This window comes from Tribolium castaneum, chromosome 1 (genome assembly GCF_031307605.1).
Source record: "Tribolium castaneum strain GA2 chromosome 1, icTriCast1.1, whole genome shotgun sequence".
Lineage (NCBI taxonomy): Eukaryota > Metazoa > Arthropoda > Insecta > Coleoptera > Tenebrionidae > Tribolium > Tribolium castaneum.
Genome location: NC_087394.1, coordinates 21,770,315 through 21,788,531, shown reverse-complemented (window position 1 = coordinate 21,788,531; position 18,217 = coordinate 21,770,315). Strand labels below are relative to the sequence as shown.

The window sequence follows — 18,217 nt, the reverse complement described above, 5'->3', positions numbered from 1 at the left end:
TGCTGTGGTTTTCTCTTTCCAGCATGAACGTAGGTTGCGTGATAAGTCCATATGGTTTGCTGTCAACTGTTTAAATGTTGTCTTATTTTTGAATTTAGAAGTTTTTGATAAAAATCACATTGAAAATCATGATAATTGTATGCAGACGTTCAAGAATTTACTTTGCAAGCTCAGTTGAACCTGTGAATTTTTGGCCTGACACTAACAGCACCAACAGCTGTAATCTGTCATTGTTTTGTAATGTTAACCGAAACATACGTTTTTTGTGACAATTGCCACACATAGGCGATCTGACCAGAACAATTATTGAAAACTTGTTAGTAATAATATTTCTAACTTGAGAGTATATGGAAAAATCAGTATACGTTTGCCGCTAATAGCCTAGTTAAATTAGATAAATCGGTGGAAAAAAATTCCTAGATAGTTGGAGTTCTTTTAGAAGCTTCTTTTACACTTGGGCAGACATATATCAAAAGTCCCTAAGATTGGGGGGCGAGCTCGACGAGGGGGAGGGAGTTAACGCAGTCTTTTTTTGGTTTTTTGCTTATATCTCGGAAACTGTTACTCCTATCAATTTTTATGTTATTACCAAAAGTAAAGCAGATAAAATTTCCTACAAACGGTTATAAGCATTTTTCTTGAAGGACTTAACCATAAGCGAGTTATAGGACTGGAAAAGAAATAATCGTTTAACAAAATGTGCTTCAAAATAGAATGTCTTGTGACTTGAAAAGCTGGCAATAAACTGAATTCATTGGGTCCAACACTTCATTAAAGTAGAAAGGGGGTGACATGGGGGTTACAGAAGTCTTTAGAGTCGTTTTTAGATGCTGCATTTTCGTCTTCGTCTCCAACATTAAAAACTGAATTACAGTCTTGTTCTGTAGAATATTAATAAATAGATGATTTAATATAGATGTTTTGAATAAATCTTATAATAAACTGTATGCATTGAGTCCAACAGTTCATTCTATCATATCTTCTGGGTCATCTTCAGATGCTGAATTTTGGTCTTCAACTGGAGAGCCCGAGGGAAGAAAGTACTTTTCTCTCTTATTTCGCACTCTTAGCTTAGTTGGGGGACGCTTTACACATATTATTTCCATATAAATACTTATGATATACTAATGTTTAGTTATACAGTGTCATGTAGACACCAAACTTCAAAAGCTAGTAGTTCGCTTACGGTTAGTCCTACAACAATAGGGCTAGAACCATTTTGTAGGAAATTTTATCAACTTTAATTTTGGTAAGAAGTTAAAAATTGCTCGGATTGACCGTTTTCGAGATATAAGCAAAAAACCAAAAAAAGACAGCTTTAGCCCCCCACCTTCAGGGACATTTGATATATGTCTATCTAAGTATAAAAAAAGCTTATAAAAAAAATTCCCAACTCTCTAGGAATTTTTTCTACCGATCGCCTTATTTTTGTCTAATTTGACTGGACTATAACGAAATAAAATTTATTCGAGAAGATATTTTGTGTTAACTTTCAACGACGCCCATGTGTAAAAGGAGCTTTCATTATTGCGACGAACTTCAATCATAAATGCGTAGAAAAGGCGCTAAAATTGGGCCGAACTTAATTTGTGTTTATGAAGATTAGAGAACAAATAAACGGATTGATTGACATTAGGTGCAACATGTATAAAAAAAATTGAGATTTCATTGAAACTCTTCAAGTTCACAGCACAACTCGCAGACAGTTGTTATAAGAAACGTTTTGCATTTTATTGTAATGGGGGTCTGCTGATAAGATAGGTAGAGCGTCGTGCGGGTCATTAATAAGAGATCAATAATTCAGTCCGAGGCACTTTGCGGTCCGTCTCTTTCTCGCGTTGACCAATTTCCTCATTAGCACCGCGGACGAAGTGCGGCGCTTCCAGCGGATAATTTCGACTCTTGTACATAATTTATCGGCTCGAATCGGCACCAGTGACCCCCGACCTGCCGCCAATTACCGGCGATTGGGGGAAGAGCCGCTTGGGCCCCGGCAGTCAGCGCCAGAAGCCTCGTGGTGAGCAGAGCAACTCTTGGTCAAGCAAGATTTAGTTGGTGTCTGTACTTCGGCCGAGTGTGAATCGAGCGATGTGTCGAGTGTAGACTGTGCCGAACGAATCCGGGACACTTGGTGGACGTCTGCGATGAGGCTGCACACCATCCTGTCCTTCGGGTGTCTACTCGTCGCCACTTCAGCGGTGAGGCTTTGCGCTTCCTCGCGCTTTCCCAAAATCGCAAAAACGCTCACGCGGCCCATTCTACGATTTGGACCTTTTTCGAGTGCTTGACAGCTTCGTACAAGTTTCGCGCATTGTTGTGATGCATATTTAATGAGATGCAACATTCCAATCCTGACTTTGAGAAATGTCACCGCCAATTTCAGACGCTCGCGTTTTTCTGACCCTTCCCGGAATAATAATGCCATTATCGAGTAGTTCGGGTTATTAAATTTATTTCATGTTTATTGCACGTTTCAGCGTCTGGGAAATTTTCCGCTTCATTTTCAAATAAATAAAGTACGACTGTTTAGGTTGGTGATTAATTTTCGCGCCGAGCATAAGCAGAAAGCCACCTTTAACTAATTACCGACTTAAACAGATTGAAAGTTTTTGTGCAAATCATCATCGAAAGTAAACATTTGGTTTATCTTTCCAAAGACTTCCTCTATTTGTGCCACTCTCAGGTTCAATAAAAGGTATTTTAATTAAATTTTGTCACTAAGAAAGCGTTGCATTTACTTTCACTGAAATTCTTTGACCTTTCAGACATTTTCAGTTGCTACACGATTGTACAGGTTTACACATAGAGGTGTCGGGATTTTCTGTTACATTAATTAATTATTAAAAGAATGGAGAAATTGTGAGAATTTTTCCATTAAACAATTAACAAAAGGTTTGTAACCGACATTTCCAGGGTTGATAACCGAACAATCCACACACATCATCTCAGTTGTAGTAATGCAAATTGAATCTGATTCGCGTTACAAGCAAGGTCAAATGCATAATTTTTATAAACTGTTTGAATTTGTCAAAGATTGATCATATTTTATCTGCACTTACAGTTATTCCTTTTATAAATGAGCAGCTTTTCGATTAATGTACGCCCCAGTGTAATAAATCATCTATTTTACGATTTGACAAAGTAACTGCATTAAATGATTACATGCAATTTACAATTCAAAAACTGAGTCATTTATAAACGGATTAATCTTTTGTGTAGCACTGTATCATTCCGGTGCGCTGTTACGCCACTGGTAGACCTTGCCAAAAATCTGAGCAACTCCACCACAGTTTATTTTTGCAATCAAATATTTTATGGCGTTTTAATATCTTTCACAATTTATTAGCCACAGGAAAAATTCCACGTTTTTTGATGTCTCGTTGTGTCCCAACTAAAACTTTTTTGAAGATGACAATTAGGTAAATGGGAGCCAGAAAACGAATCATTTATTTTATACAGTGTGGAATTTTTAACTCGAATAAAATTCCTAACTTAGATATAGGCATTTTTTGTAAAAATTCCAGTTTTTTGTTTTTTCTTGCCGATCATTTGGTGGATATGGTTTTTGTTTATCTGCTGTCAAAACTGCACAGCCACCTCCAACTTTTTTTCAAATATAATGATATCTCGTGTGACACCTCATGTAAAAGAGCACTTGGAAAGCAGTACAACGCACTATTTGTTTTCTAAACATTGTCAATGCTCAAGTGATAAAAAGTCTGTGGAATTATTGACTAAAATAAAATTTGTAACTTGGATATAAGCGATTTTTGTAAAAAATTCTGAAACAGGTCGATTTTTTATTTTCTTTGCACATCATTTGGTGCACGGGGTTTTTGTTTATCTGTTTTCAAAAATGCCCAGCCACCTCTAACTTTTTTTTTCAAATATACCTGTATGTCAAGTGTCACATCATGTGAAAGAGCACTTTGCAAAGAATACAACGCACTCTTTATTTTCTGAATATTTTCAAGGTCTACGCGATAAAAAAATTAAAACCAATTTTTATAAATTGAAATTAGGCCAATCACATTAGAAATGTTACTAAATGTTAGAAATGCATGCTACTATCGTTATGTTATTTCACAAGAGAGGAACGGTGTCCATTTTGAACAATTGTTGCATTAAATAATGTCCAACTTATAAAATTGATTTTTATTTTTTTATCACGTAGGTTTTGAAAAAATTTAAAAAACAAATAGTGTGTTGTAATGCTTACTACGAAAAGGGCTTTCATACGAGGTGTCTCTTGATATACCATCATATTACCATTTGAAAAAAAAAGTTAGAGGTGGCTGTGCATTTCTGACAACAGATAAAAAAAACATATGCAACAAATAGTAGGCAAGGAAAAATTAAAATTGACCTGTTTCACCAAAATCGCCTAAATCTAAGTTATGAATTTTATTCCAGTTGAAGATTCCACGCTGTATGTATTTTTACCCAAAATAATATTTCAAAAATAATAAACAATTCTTTATCAGCGTCTTCATACTATTAATTAATTAATATTTATTATAACGAATTACAGATGATTAGATATTAGTTTTCAGGATACAGTAAAAATATACCTATTAGCTGTTTCAAAACTATAAAAACGCCAACGTCGCATTTTACCAAATTATTTTTTTTAAATAAGATTGATAAACTTGTAAAATAGTTATTAATGATTAGATGTCTGATTGAAAGTGTAAATTACATTAGCTATTATATTAGCCTGAATAATTTATATGCGACTTTTTATAGTTTTTACGTTTTTATAGTTTTGATTTTTTTAGTTTTTTATAGTTTTGAAACAGCTAATAGGTACACAAATTTCCTTGGTATTATATTGATGAATGATAATGTATGTTACTGTATTTTTTATGCGATTTGAAAGTTAAGTTTCTTCATTAAAAAAGTAAAACTTTAATTTGGGAACTTATTTTTTAAATAATTTTTATAAGTTTTTGTAGGCAATTGTAAGTTTGACGTAGCAGGAGGTCATAATTCAAAATAAAATCTGTGTGGGCCGCCCATTTATCAAGTAGTCTATGAAGTGCCCCGTAAAGTTCAGTAAGTGACATTTTTATGTGTGAAGTAGCCCAATAAAAATGAAGCAAGACTGATATTATTTTATTTTAGAAAACCCATATAGTTCTAATTTTAATTAGATTTATTACAGAGCTGCATTAATTATTGTTATTATTATTGTTCACATTTATTTAACGATAATCACTTACTATTATTGTTATTGTTTTTGTAAGCAGGTGGTTTTGTACCCAATTTCGAACAAAGAAATGACTTGTCCAGTTGACTCATATTCTTTTCATTTTCCTGCCGATATCAACTGATACCAATTTGCAAAACAATGTAAGAAAACTCAAACAAAATTGTATCTTTGACCTGCCACTGATAATTTTTCAATCACTGACCAACATTCTATAAATCATTTTTTTCAAAATTATGTTTACCTTTTTTAACATGCGATGTTATCGTGGTGACTAAAATAGAACACTATCGGGATATAGGGGTTTCGAGCCGACCGTACTACAATGTGTTTTACAATCAACAATCAACACGTTATACATGTGTACATGTATACAAACAACGTGTTAGTGAAGTATAAACAATTAGTTGGTTGCTTTTGATGTGAACGTGCATTTACTTCCTTATGGTAATACAAAAACTTTATGCATAAAAGCCGATATATTACGTACCTATAATGTAAATAAATTACTAGCATGTGCCTTTGATCAAAAATATAACTGAGTGGATGGGATTATTGGTATTGTTTTAAACAAGTGCAGCACTCTGTATAAAAGAATTGAAGTTGAATTGAACTATTTTAGATGCAACACAAAGTATAAATAAATTATGGCAATTATCACTTACCAAACTACTTATTATATTTTTTGCTTTTTCGTTAAAAAAAACAGAAGGAAATAACAAACTTTCTCCACTATAAACATTCTGAAATCTTCAAAATTTGTTTACGAACTCCCAAGAAAAGGTAGCTCCATAAAGTTCAGTAACTCTAGCAATTAAGCATGTAAAAATAAAACTTGGATTTATAAAAAACACATCTGACAGCAAAGAGATATACCGAATTATTGAATTCAGAGAATGATGTTCCAGAAAATAGCTCCACTACTCCACAAAACTCTATATCTCAGAAACTATGAATATTCGGATAATGCGAGTTGAATTATTTTCACTTTATTTAAGATCTATCATTATCCTTTACAATATTTGTACAACTATAAAATTCACACGATATACGATTACTGTTTCCCAAAGGATTCATGTTTTTTTACAATTGATATTTATTTATTTCGTCTTATTTCATATGTAAAGTAAAAACAACTTCCAATAATCACTTTTTAATTTACCGCTTATGGCGAACTGATTTTGATGCATTTTCGGAGTTTGTTATAACCGGACTCAACTGTATATTTGTATTTTATCTCTGTATTATGCTACAGTCAGCGAAGACTGTAGCATATAGGAAGTATTTTTATTTTAATATATAAATGAACCCTTTGCACTTGGTGCAAGAAACGGATAAACATAACAAAATGACATTCCTCCTTCTTTACCTTTGAAAACATATTTTTAATTTTAAAAGTTTATATCTTCTAAGCAAGAGCTACGAAAATAAACTGGAGATACTAACGCGCTACTAAAGGTAAAAATTAAAAACTAAAGAAAAAAGTTAAAGCGCTGAAGTCTTCATTTATTGTAATACTCCTTACATAAGGAGTAATTCGGAAGATATAGTGAGAAATTTTTATCTTACATAAATGAGATTTTGTCTTCTGATACTGCAGTTTTGAAATATTCTGTGTAAGCTTTATAGGTATTTTTCTTAGCTTAGCCGTTTTTTTAACTTTTTTCTTCTGCTTCATTAGCAAATAAGCAATGATAAAAATTTATTATTATCAACTATAATGGTATAAGATTGTACCCGTTTATTATATGTTCTCTGTAAATCGATCTATGCCCGAATCGATGGTTTTACAGCCATTTTAACAAAAAAGGATATTTGGAGCTTTTTTACTGTCCCACAACATGTAAAGGAACTTAGGACGAAGGAACAAAACATTTTGTCCTACTTTTTAAGAGTTTTTGAAAGTTTTTTAAGTTTTTATTTAACTTGCTTTGTTGTCCGTCTGTCTGTTTCATATTTTTGGAGCCAAATTTGAACGGGTTCTAGTTACTTAATCTGCATGACAATGCAACCCTATCTGGTCACAGATTAAGGCAAGGTAACCTCTAATCTGGGATCTGTTTAAATACCCCCTAAAGAGGTTAAATGGGGTTTTAAAGTTGTAGGTTATCAAATACATAATAGCAGTCTACAAACACATAGACTTTCGAGAAATAGCAAAAAGGGTAATTATAATGACGTCGGTACCGTTTTAAGTTTAAATTTAAAACAATTTTATGAATTGATGCTAACACAGTACCCTCTTAATGACTAGTTATGAGTACACCGTATCACTATTCTAAACAATGTTTCAAACACTTTGTGTTTCTCTTAGAAGCTTAAAGCAAAGTTTTTTCTTTCATTTATTTGTAGGGCACCCCTGCAATATCGACTGAACGAAAAGTTACGCCCAAAACTAATTTTTTGTTATGGCTCACTATTTTTTCAAAAAATTCCTCAAAGAGGTAAAGACCTATCCATGGATATTTTTAACATTCTCTACTTTGACACCATAGCATCATTTATGAGGACATTTGTTCTTGAGTAATGACGTCATTTTGAAGTTTTTAATAGCAATCGAAATATTTTTTACTGTTTTTGATAGTGCGAAACTCCTTCATCTTTCTGGGAAGTATAAAAAAAAATAAAAAAACGAAGAAAATAAATAACAAAGTGAAAAAAGTTTTTGATAATTTTACAAAAAGGGCTTTATCCTTCTGTTCTGCTTTATTTTATAAAGCCTGATAGTTATTTGTTTATTTCTGTATGTTTAGGTTTCATTTTAAGTGTTTCGATTCTAATTATTAAAAAGAAAAATAGCCTTTTGTGGCCAATTGTCGCTATTTCTTTATTTCATTTTATTAAAATTTTTAATTTTGTTTCTTTCATTTTTTGTATTACTTAGTATTAGCGTAAAGATAAAGAGGTGTACTGTCAAAAACAGCAAAATAAAAAGGTCGGTTGTCATTAAAAAAATGACGTCATTACTAAAAAACCAATGACGTCATACATACTGTGGTGTGAAGCTGTACCATTTAAAAAAATAAAATCGGCCTGTTCTAGGATTTTTTGAAAATTATCTCATACTAAGACCTTTGGCTTAGTCTTTATTATCCTTAACAGGGCCATAGGGTGAAACAACACTTCGATTCTCAGATTAATGTTTTTGCGAAATTGTGTTCCGGTAATAAGAAGGGTCTTTAGTCCCCAGTGTGCAAATCACGCTCCAAAGAGCGGTCTAATTCATAGATTTGCGAGTGTGTAGCGCGTAAAGGGTCGTTTAAATTTGTGACCAGATGTAGATTGTGCACGAGCCGACAGCTGTGCTGTTGACTGACGAGTAAAAGGCCGGATAATCAGTAATTGAACGGCTTTCGACTAACCAGCACTTGTATAATTGTAATTACACGGCGCTAGTTTTAATTAGAGACGGCGGCTCGAACGGCGCTTTTGCGATGGAATTGCGCAGTTTTCGGGCGTCCCGTAGCGAGATGGCGAGCGGTTTTGATAGCAAAGGGCAATTATAGTTAGCAGGTAGATGAGATATGACATGATACAGGTGTGGAATACAATGGGTAGAGCTGCACGGACTGAACACCTGTTCACAATAGCAACAGGAATGCAGACCCAGTCAGTCGAACACCTGGGCAACCGGGATGCGGCGGTATTTGGTACCGTGCCGCACCGTTTTTTACCCAAAAACGAATTGCTCACGGGGATGTGGGCCACTTATTACCAGTCTGACACCTTCCCACGACCGACTTTGCCGACTAATTTTCGGAGCGATGGAAAAGAAATTAGCAAGTTGAGACGATATGGGAAATAATGTTGAAAACTGATCTTGGCGGCGGTATTGTTTCGAGCGAAAAAGTCGGTTTTGTGGCCTCGGCGAGGAGCTTGATTCGAAGTGAAGGGTTGGCGTGGACTCGCCAAAACCAAATAAAGCCTACCCTCGACCAGTTTGTTATCCTACTTGTTTGCCAGACGATTTTATCGAGACGACGCATTAGGATAATCACCTCCATGATGATGTTCTGAAAAGAAAGATCATTTTCTTTGGATACAAACTAAATGCACAGTATTTTATTTAAACGACAAGTATTTTTGATTAGTAAAAATCATAAATGCACAGTTAAATAATAAATGCACAGTAAAAATAATAAATGCCCCAAAAATAATAAATGCACAGTAAAAATAGTAAATGCACAGTAAAAATAATAAATGCACAGTAAAAATGATAGATGCAAAGTAAAAATAATAAATGCACAGTAAATAATAGCATCTCCAAACTAGAGAGTGTAGAATTCCACATTTCGAGTTTACGTTTTCGAGTTTAATCGTTCGAGGAGTATGTTTCCTGTTAGTTCGCTGGGGCGAAGCCCCAGCTTGCAAGCTAATTACTGAGCGTTTATTATTTAAACTGTGCAAACTGACACTAGATACTGTGCATATACAATGTTTTTACTGCGCAAATTTTAATAAAATACTGTGCGTGGTTTACTTGTCATTTAAATTTTTTACTGTTCAAAAATGAATTAAATACTGATCATTTATTATTTTTTACTGATCCAAATCGAGCTTATTACTGATCGCTTTATTACTACCCATTTTCTTTTCAATTTTATATCAATTTGGACATTTACAGACTCAATAAAAACTAATCCACAAAACTCAGATTTTTGTAGTGGGTAATTTTTTAAGTTTGCAAAAAATCCTCTAACAGATAGATTTTATTTTTGTAAATAATGATAGATTATGAGTTATAGAAACAGTTGGCACCCTCGCTCAAGGACCCACCATCTCGACTCCAAATTCTCTTTTTTTTCTCCAGAAGACGTCAAATAAAATTTTAATTTAAAATGTAAAATTTCGTGAATCACCACAGAACATGATATTTTTAATTATTTACCTAAAAAACAGGATATTTTTAATTTTTGTGATATGACAGCCTTTGAACGGTGGTGCGATTTATGGTGTCACTGGTTTTTAAGTGATGACGTCATTTTCATTTTTTTATTTTTTGACTTTCATATTTGTTTTTAGTAGTACACGTAGTACACCCATTTATCTTTATGGAAATAGCACTATGTATTAAAAAAAAATAATACAAAAAATTAGCACAAAAATAATATAAAATTAAAACTATAATATTTAGACACACTTTTTGTTGCCGTGTTTCACAAGAGGCGAATGTTTTTTTATACACATGGTGTAACGAAAAGATGGGGACAACAGGGAACCAGAGATAGAACGATTTAACCCAACTTACCTTACCTATTTACCTCTATACCAAGTTGCACCGTTTAAAAATTAAAGGGTGCTAAAGTTAAAAAAATATTTTCGGTTTTTTATTAGTAACTTCTAAATAAAATCGATTTTGATGAAATTCTGTAGGTATAAGTAATTTGTCATCAAAACTACATGTTTTAGTGCTATTTCTTTAGTTATTGTAAAATACTTGCCTATCAACAATAATTGAACATATTTTAGGACATATTTTTGTTATACGTTATAGTGCTGTAGTTCTTTTTTTATTTGAAAGACCGATTATTTTTAAACAATTTTTGTATCGGCTTTGATTTTGGAATAAAAAAGTGATTTATAAAAAAGTGTCAACATTGTTCGACAATTATTATTATTGGTTTAAAAATGCATTTAATTATTTGATTTAATTATTTAGTTGTTATTTTAATTATTATGATTGTAATTATTAATTTTTCCATATATTGTTATTTAACATGCTTACAAGTATACTCTTCCAAGCTAAACCAAAATTAAAAAAAAGAATTTAAAAATCATAAATAACAAATGGGATAACGTCTTTAATATTGATACGTCGACTTATATTATTTTTCTTCTTCAAAACCAAGGCCGATACAAAAATTTTACAAGTTACAAAAATTATCAAATATAAAAAAACACACCACTCGGGTAACGTATGACAAAAACATGTCTTAAAATGTGTTAAAATTATAAATTATGTTAAAACTGTTTATAGGTGAGTACTTTACAATCACAAAAAAAACAAAAGAAATGGCACGAAAACATATCGTTTTGATGACAAATTACTTGTACCAAATTTCATCAAAATCTGAAAATAATAAAATAACGAAAATATTTTTTAAACTTTGGCGCCTTCTAACTTTTAAACGGTGCAACTTGAGACAGACGTAATTTGAGCTAAATCGCTCTATTGTGAGCTTGGGAATCTCTGGTTCCTTGTTGTCCCCATCTTTTCGTTACCACCTGTATATTTTCAAATAATTATTAGCTGTTTCAAAACTATAGAAAAGCCAACGTCGCATTTTAGTTGTTAAAAAAATTAATAGCTAATGTAGTTCATAGTTTCTATGAAAGATCTTATCATTAATAACTATTTTACATTTTTAACAACCTTATATAAAAAAAATAATTCAATAAAATGCGACGTTGCATTTCTGTAGTTTTAAAACAGCTTACCATTGAAAAATAAAAATAAAAAACTTTCACTCCTTATAAAAGAAAACAAGAACGGTTAGATAAAATCCTTTGTGTACAGAGTGTTCCAAGTTTTAGTGCCAGTCAAAAAATAAATATTTCTAGTTGTCCAAACGAAACAAATTATAACGCATAAACGCAAACAATAGAGTTTACAACACACTTCAATTTAAGGCTTTAACCTTATTCCAAAGCAACGACACGAGCTCAAAAGTAACTAAGATAAAACATTTATCCAATCTTAACAAATTAAAATTGCAACTGCGTAAAACGCCTTGTTTAATTAATGTTGTTTTTGACGCAATACCATGAAAATTTGTGATTACATTAAAGCATCAAATTGAAGCGTGTTAAATCGTTTGCGATATAACTTTTTTCTTTTAGGCAATTAGAAGTATATTTTGGAAGTATATTTATATTTATTTACTAAATACTCTATATACAATTTAATAATTTTTTTTAACATAGGTATTTATTATTTTTTTATTTTTTACTTATTTTTACATTTTTTATACTACTACTCACCAGAAAAATGAAGAAGTGTACTATCAAAAACAGTAGATAAATTTGTCGGTTCTCATTTAAAAAAACTTTTTAAAAAACCTTTAAAAATGATGTCATTATTAAAAAACCATTAACGTGTCATAAAATGCTATGGTATCACAATGTAGATTATTTACAAAATAAAATCGATAAACCGAGCATGAATTTATTATAGAAATTTCAATTTTTGGGGGATGAGAAAATCAGAGGGACCTTTTACTGTTTTGGCACACAGTAACAGAAAACACATAAACAACGAATATGAGTTGAAAAATCCTTCAAGGGCACTATTAAGCATTTGTGAATACTCTACCCATATTTTTCTGATTTTTTTTATATTAATATAGTGGTGTTTTATGTCATTTATGTGCCTAGATAAATAATAAATATGTACGTCTACATAAGTTATATAATTTTTTGTTAAAGAAATTTAAAAGAAAATAAGAAAGGGTAAGTCGGGGACTAATAATGTTGATATGTTCATTCTGGCAGTTACAGTTAGGTATTATTATTTTTTGAATATTTAGTATTTTGACACAAATCCTTTATTTCAATCTTTTTAAATGTTAATTTTCGTAAGAAGAAATATTTTGGTTGCTTAACTGCGTTTACATAAATGTGGAGTAAAATTACTTATTTTATCTTTTTCCCAAAGTAAACGTGACTTTTTATTAGCTTTAGGTAAATCACAAATTAAAGCATATAATTTTGACGAGGCTATTAAAGTTTATAGTTGCATCTACATTTGCATAAAATGTTTTAATGTGAACATTATAAAAACTGTACATTAAAACTTGTGGTAATAGTTCCTAATTCTGGTTTTGGATTTTAAAAATCTGAGTTTTATTTACAGACGATTTAAGATAAAAAAGAAGGGAAAAACGAAGGAAAAAACGAAGGAAAAATAAGAAACCGACTTGAAAATAGAATTTGCGTAAAGAAAGGAATTTTCTTAGATCTCTTAATAAATTTATCCATAATTACGTATTTGCCTCAGTATTTACTTAAAAAAAACACGGTTAGATTGCTTTATACTGCTTTCAACCGTCAGAAGAAGATGGATTAGGCGAATTAATTTCAGGAATCACAAACGATTCATGAATTGCTGCGTTTGAATTTGCATACATATTGAAAGTGCATAACGTGTAATAACTGGTATATTACCTATTACACATACGTAAATGTAACTATTTTATTTACTAATTACTTTCACGGTTTCACTAAGATCAAATAGCAAATACACATTTTACATTTAGAGAATATTGTTTTGACATAAAATAGATAATGTGTACATGTATTATTTTTTCTTTAACAAATAAGGATACGTAATTACTCTGTACTTCGTTCTCACTGATTTTATTATTTAAAGTTATGCACGTTGATTTTATTATTAATTGTATATTTATCTATTTACATATAGATTGAGCAATACACTTTTTATAAAATTCTAAACTAAGTACATATATCGAACGTTTTGTGTCTTAAGATTTAGTTATCTAAGAGTCAAAATAATGTTGTTAGTGTGTTCTTAATTAGCCGTCTCAATTAATCTGACTCTAACTGTAATTTATAACACTCAAGTAATTTTTTATAAATTACATAAGAGTTAATAAATAACTCGTTATAAATGATTTGTAATGTATGTTTTGAATACTTAATTAAATAGCAGACATCTGATATGCATAAATTTTTTACAATAAATGATGAAGGGTTTATACAAGTTTTTGGAAATTTGTATCGTTATGTTCAAAAATAGAGAAAATATTCCTGATGGCTGCCAGGCATTAGTGTCGACGGTCTACCTCCATTAACCTTTTTTTAAACGCGTTTATTTTTTCAAGATTGAATCCATTGATATCTCTTCATTATTCTTTATGATAATTGAGCTATTTTACAGTGTTTGCGTTATAATAATATAGTACCACCACTTTTATTTTATAGTATCTCTCGGCACTTTATCAACACGAAAACGACTGTTTTATTCTGTGAAAAAATACTTAACTAGCCTTCAGGCATCATAAATTTCTTTGGAATTGTTCCATCTAATGGCAGTTATTACAAATCGAAGACAATACAGAGTTGCTTAACGCTTTAGCAGTCGATTAAATTCCCAGCTGTTAAAAAATTTACGAGCGCGTTTTCGCAAACCTCTTGCGGTTTGTTGAAAGAGGATCGGTTTCAAAGTGTCCACTCGCCTTTACCACCGCAACGCACTAAATCATTGGAAGGCATTGTTTCCACGAAAACCGTGACAGCGGTGGATGGTCTTTCGAGGTTCTTTCATTTCTGTGACCCCGTGGGATTTTCAAAGACAATTCACGCCTCGGCCTTTCTAAATCGTATTTACTCCAAATAAACATCACGCCGACCCGTCGAACGGGTTCAAGTCTTTAACCCGTGTCAAACCCTTGTTCCTCAGGGTGTTACTGCGCAGGAAACCTCCTGCTTAATCAAATCAGACGGCATAATGCGCACTGACAACAGTTCCATTAACTGTAAATTTCTATCGGTATTTTTTAATTCAAAACTCGAGGCCAAACAAATAAAACTCTGTTTAGATGTATTTCGCAAGGATTATTGTGATATTGTCACATTTTGTGGCAGATAACGCGACTCCGGCGAGTGATTTATCAAAATGTGACGTGTAAATTGCTATTTACCACCTTAATTACACCTTGCGAGGTAAACCCTCGAACAAGTTGGGCTTTTAATGCATCAATAATGGACTTTATGACTTGTTAATTACTGGCTAATAGAAGCTTGTTTTATTTAGTTGTGAATCTTTGGAACATTGAACCGAGGTTTTAATTGTGGACGGTGCTAATCGTTCTTGTAAAGTTTCAACATTCTTTCGTTCTCGTTGATATTCATCGCGTGTTGGAGATTCTATGTGCGAAACTGGAATCGTTGGAATTTTTCGGTTTTCATCATCGAAATTGAGACATTCTCTAACGTTGCTTTAGCAAGTAATGGCACCACTTCCTCTTTGATTGGATTGCAGCAATCTGGGGAACCCAAGAGCCTCTGGTAACTGTTGCTAATTATCTACAAGGGCAACAAGTTAGCAGATCGATATAGTCGCAAATACTCTTCACCTAATAAACTACTTCTTCTGCAACCTAACTACTAGTTCAAGCAAAAGTTTATTATACTCGTAAATGCGTATTTCTCTAATTTGGCAGCTTTATGTTTATTCTGTTGTTGTGCTGATGCAATACAGGATGTGTTTAAAGTAGGTAACGCGTAAAATTCACACCTATTTTTGTTGTGGATCATTTTTTAAAAACATCCTGGAACAGGTCGATTTAATTTTTGACACCATGGTAACACTTGTGACGTTTTTGGTTCTCGAGTATTTTTGATTGTACTCCTTTAGTATAAAAAAATAAAAAAGACAATAAAATAACATAACCCGATTAAAAAATATAAAAAAAATATTTATTCTTCAACACTGTCAAAATTTACGGTTTTGACAACTGTTTGGCATTTCTCAGTATGAAACGTCGGATTATTTTAAACAAATTTAAAGCAATTTTAAGCTTTGTTTAGTCTAATTCGAAGAATAAAATGTATTGACCTCGTTTTTGTGTAAATTCGTTCATTTATTTCACCTCGTGAATGATAATTCTCTCGTAATCACTTGACGTTTAAAAATCCACTCGGTAATAAAGCATCCGATTTACACTCAAACTCGGTAAATAAATAGCTACAATGTGTTCAAAAGGGTTGTTCATCAAGCTGACTATGGAATTCAAATTCAGTTTCCCGCTACATTCAAATGATTATTGCAGTTTATCTGTCAAATCTTTGAATTAGCTTTTTCGGCAAAGTTATTTTAAGTGGGGGATTTATTTTGACTTGTGTTTTATATTTCCATGATTTTTGTGGTTGTGTATTATTTCGTTTTTGGATTATTTTGACAGATCTGTCATTTTGACTGTATTCACAATTTAAATTAAGCGGCACATTACGTTCAAATTTCATAGATGACTTGATGAACAACCATTTTTGAACACACTGTATTATACACACAAAGTGCTTGTCTTTTTGTTCTTGCTTTATTTTATACAGGGTGTTAAGGAATGGCTTAGCAATATTTCGTATGTGAATTAGTCATGATCAGACGAGTTAAAAACCCTTATATCACTTTTCCAAAAAGTGCGTACTTTCTTCAGAAATTTTTATTAACCCACCTGTTGAGAGCCACTGTGTAGATTATGGTAGTTTATCGGCAGTTAATTTTTTCATTAAACAAAATGGAGATGGTGGGGCATGGGCGTTTTGAGAATTTTTCAAAATTGTGGCTGTCATGCTTATTTGTATGGAAGATTCGAATCACGGTCCTTGCAAAAAAAATTGTGTTTTTTTCCGTAAAATTTAATAACAAAACACAAGTTGAAATAAAAAAATTACAGAGAGGACCAAGAAGTTAATTTACCTTTGCTGTTTTGTCACTAATATTAAAATTTACGCTAATTTTTATAATTTTAGTTCAGTAAGTTCTCAAAATTTGGGACTTTAACTTCAGAACAAGTTTTTAGAAAAACTATGTATTTTTGATTGCCATAAATTTTGCTTAATCGATTGGTCTTGCCATTTTCTATTTACCTTTAAATTTTTGCTAAACCATTCCCTAACAAGCTGTATAGGGCAATTGTTTTTTATTTTATTTTTTTGAAAAGTGAACAATCATGTATAATATTGTTGTTATAACATATTTGTTTTTGAATTTTAGGGTAATAATTTAGTTTTTCGTTGACCGTTTATTAATTTCGATATTAATTAATTATTTTATTTAGAAAAAGATGTATAGGCGTCATTAATTCACTTTTTTTCATTAAGTAACTGTTTTTGGGATTTTGACGTTTTGATGATATTAATTAATTACAATTTCTTTTTCACAATGGTGACCTTTTTTGTTAAAAAGGTTGTTCTAATTCATATGTCATATTTTTCAATGGTAACTATGTTTTTGTAAATAGCAAACGTGATTTTTACTTGAAATTGAAGGTGGAAAACTGCAAAATGGAAAATGTTGAAGAATTTAAAAATGTTTTAATTTAAAAACCTCGAGGACAAAAAAAGGATGAAGGTATTTTATAAGGTCTCATTTTTATCGATGCGATGAAAAAGATGAATTTGTTTTTGATTTGTAATTGATTTCTAATTTTGTCACAAAAAAGATTTTACGCTCAACGAAAAAATATTGTAATAAACTCAACTATTAAAAGCACTCACTCGCTATGGCTCGTTCATGCTTTAAACAGTTTCGTTTATTAATCATTAACAAACTAGTTTATTAAATAACCGAAGTGTATGTGTAAAGAACATTATTTAGTAAGATCGTTACCTATGCCTATCTGTAACATGATCCTTATTACAACTCTGAAAAATATTAGGTACACGAGAAAAAGTACCAAATCTCATCAAACAAAGAGAACAATTAAAGCGTAATTAATTGCATTCATTTTTAACAAGCATTTATTAATGAGATCATATCACCCTTACAGTTTTTGACTTTTGTCTCGGATTTTGTGTATCGGGAAAACCCTTGTTCGTCATACAGAAGTAAGAATTGTTATGGTCTCGACTCGAATAAACTTGAGGCTTCTCCTTGAGCACAATATCCCTGCCCCAACTACAAGAGTGTGTACTTCATTGTCTTTGCACGTAAATTAATTTTATGGGTTCTACAACCCATTTGTATAATTTGAATTTATTACAAAGTTGATGTTTGAAGTCGACATTCTATTTTCGCTGTCTTTTACACCAAATACAATGGCGATTCGGAACATAGGTATTATTTGAACAAATTCGAAGGAATATGAAGCGTAACAGCTTGAAGCTTGCCGAAGCAGGTTCAATTTATCATTCAGCACCTTTAACGTATTTCTTGGATTTTTAGTTTCTCGATAATAATTATTTATTGTGTAAGGGTCTTACAATGTATATCCACAGTTAGACAATAAAGACTTAATCAATATTTTGGAAAATTTCTACTTGACGTTT

The 18,217-nt window shown here is 31.8% G+C and overlaps 2 protein-coding genes across 3 annotated transcripts in view; one reads left to right on the top strand and one right to left on the bottom strand.

Moving 5' to 3' along the window:
- Dus1 (Dihydrouridine synthase 1) overlaps window positions 1-18,217 on the bottom strand; it is a 69,319-nt gene that overhangs the window by 16,950 nt on the left and 34,152 nt on the right. The gene's annotated exons all lie outside the window — the stretch shown is intronic.
- magu overlaps window positions 2,000-18,217 on the top strand; it is a 29,243-nt gene continuing 13,025 nt past the window's right edge. For both annotated transcript variants that reach the window (XM_962192.5, XM_008200999.3), the window contains exon 1: window positions 2,000-2,198. In XM_962192.5, the coding sequence (XP_967285.3) occupies window positions 2,145-2,198 (54 nt within the window). In that variant the 5' untranslated portion in view covers window positions 2,000-2,144. The remainder of the gene's footprint in view (window positions 2,199-18,217) is intronic.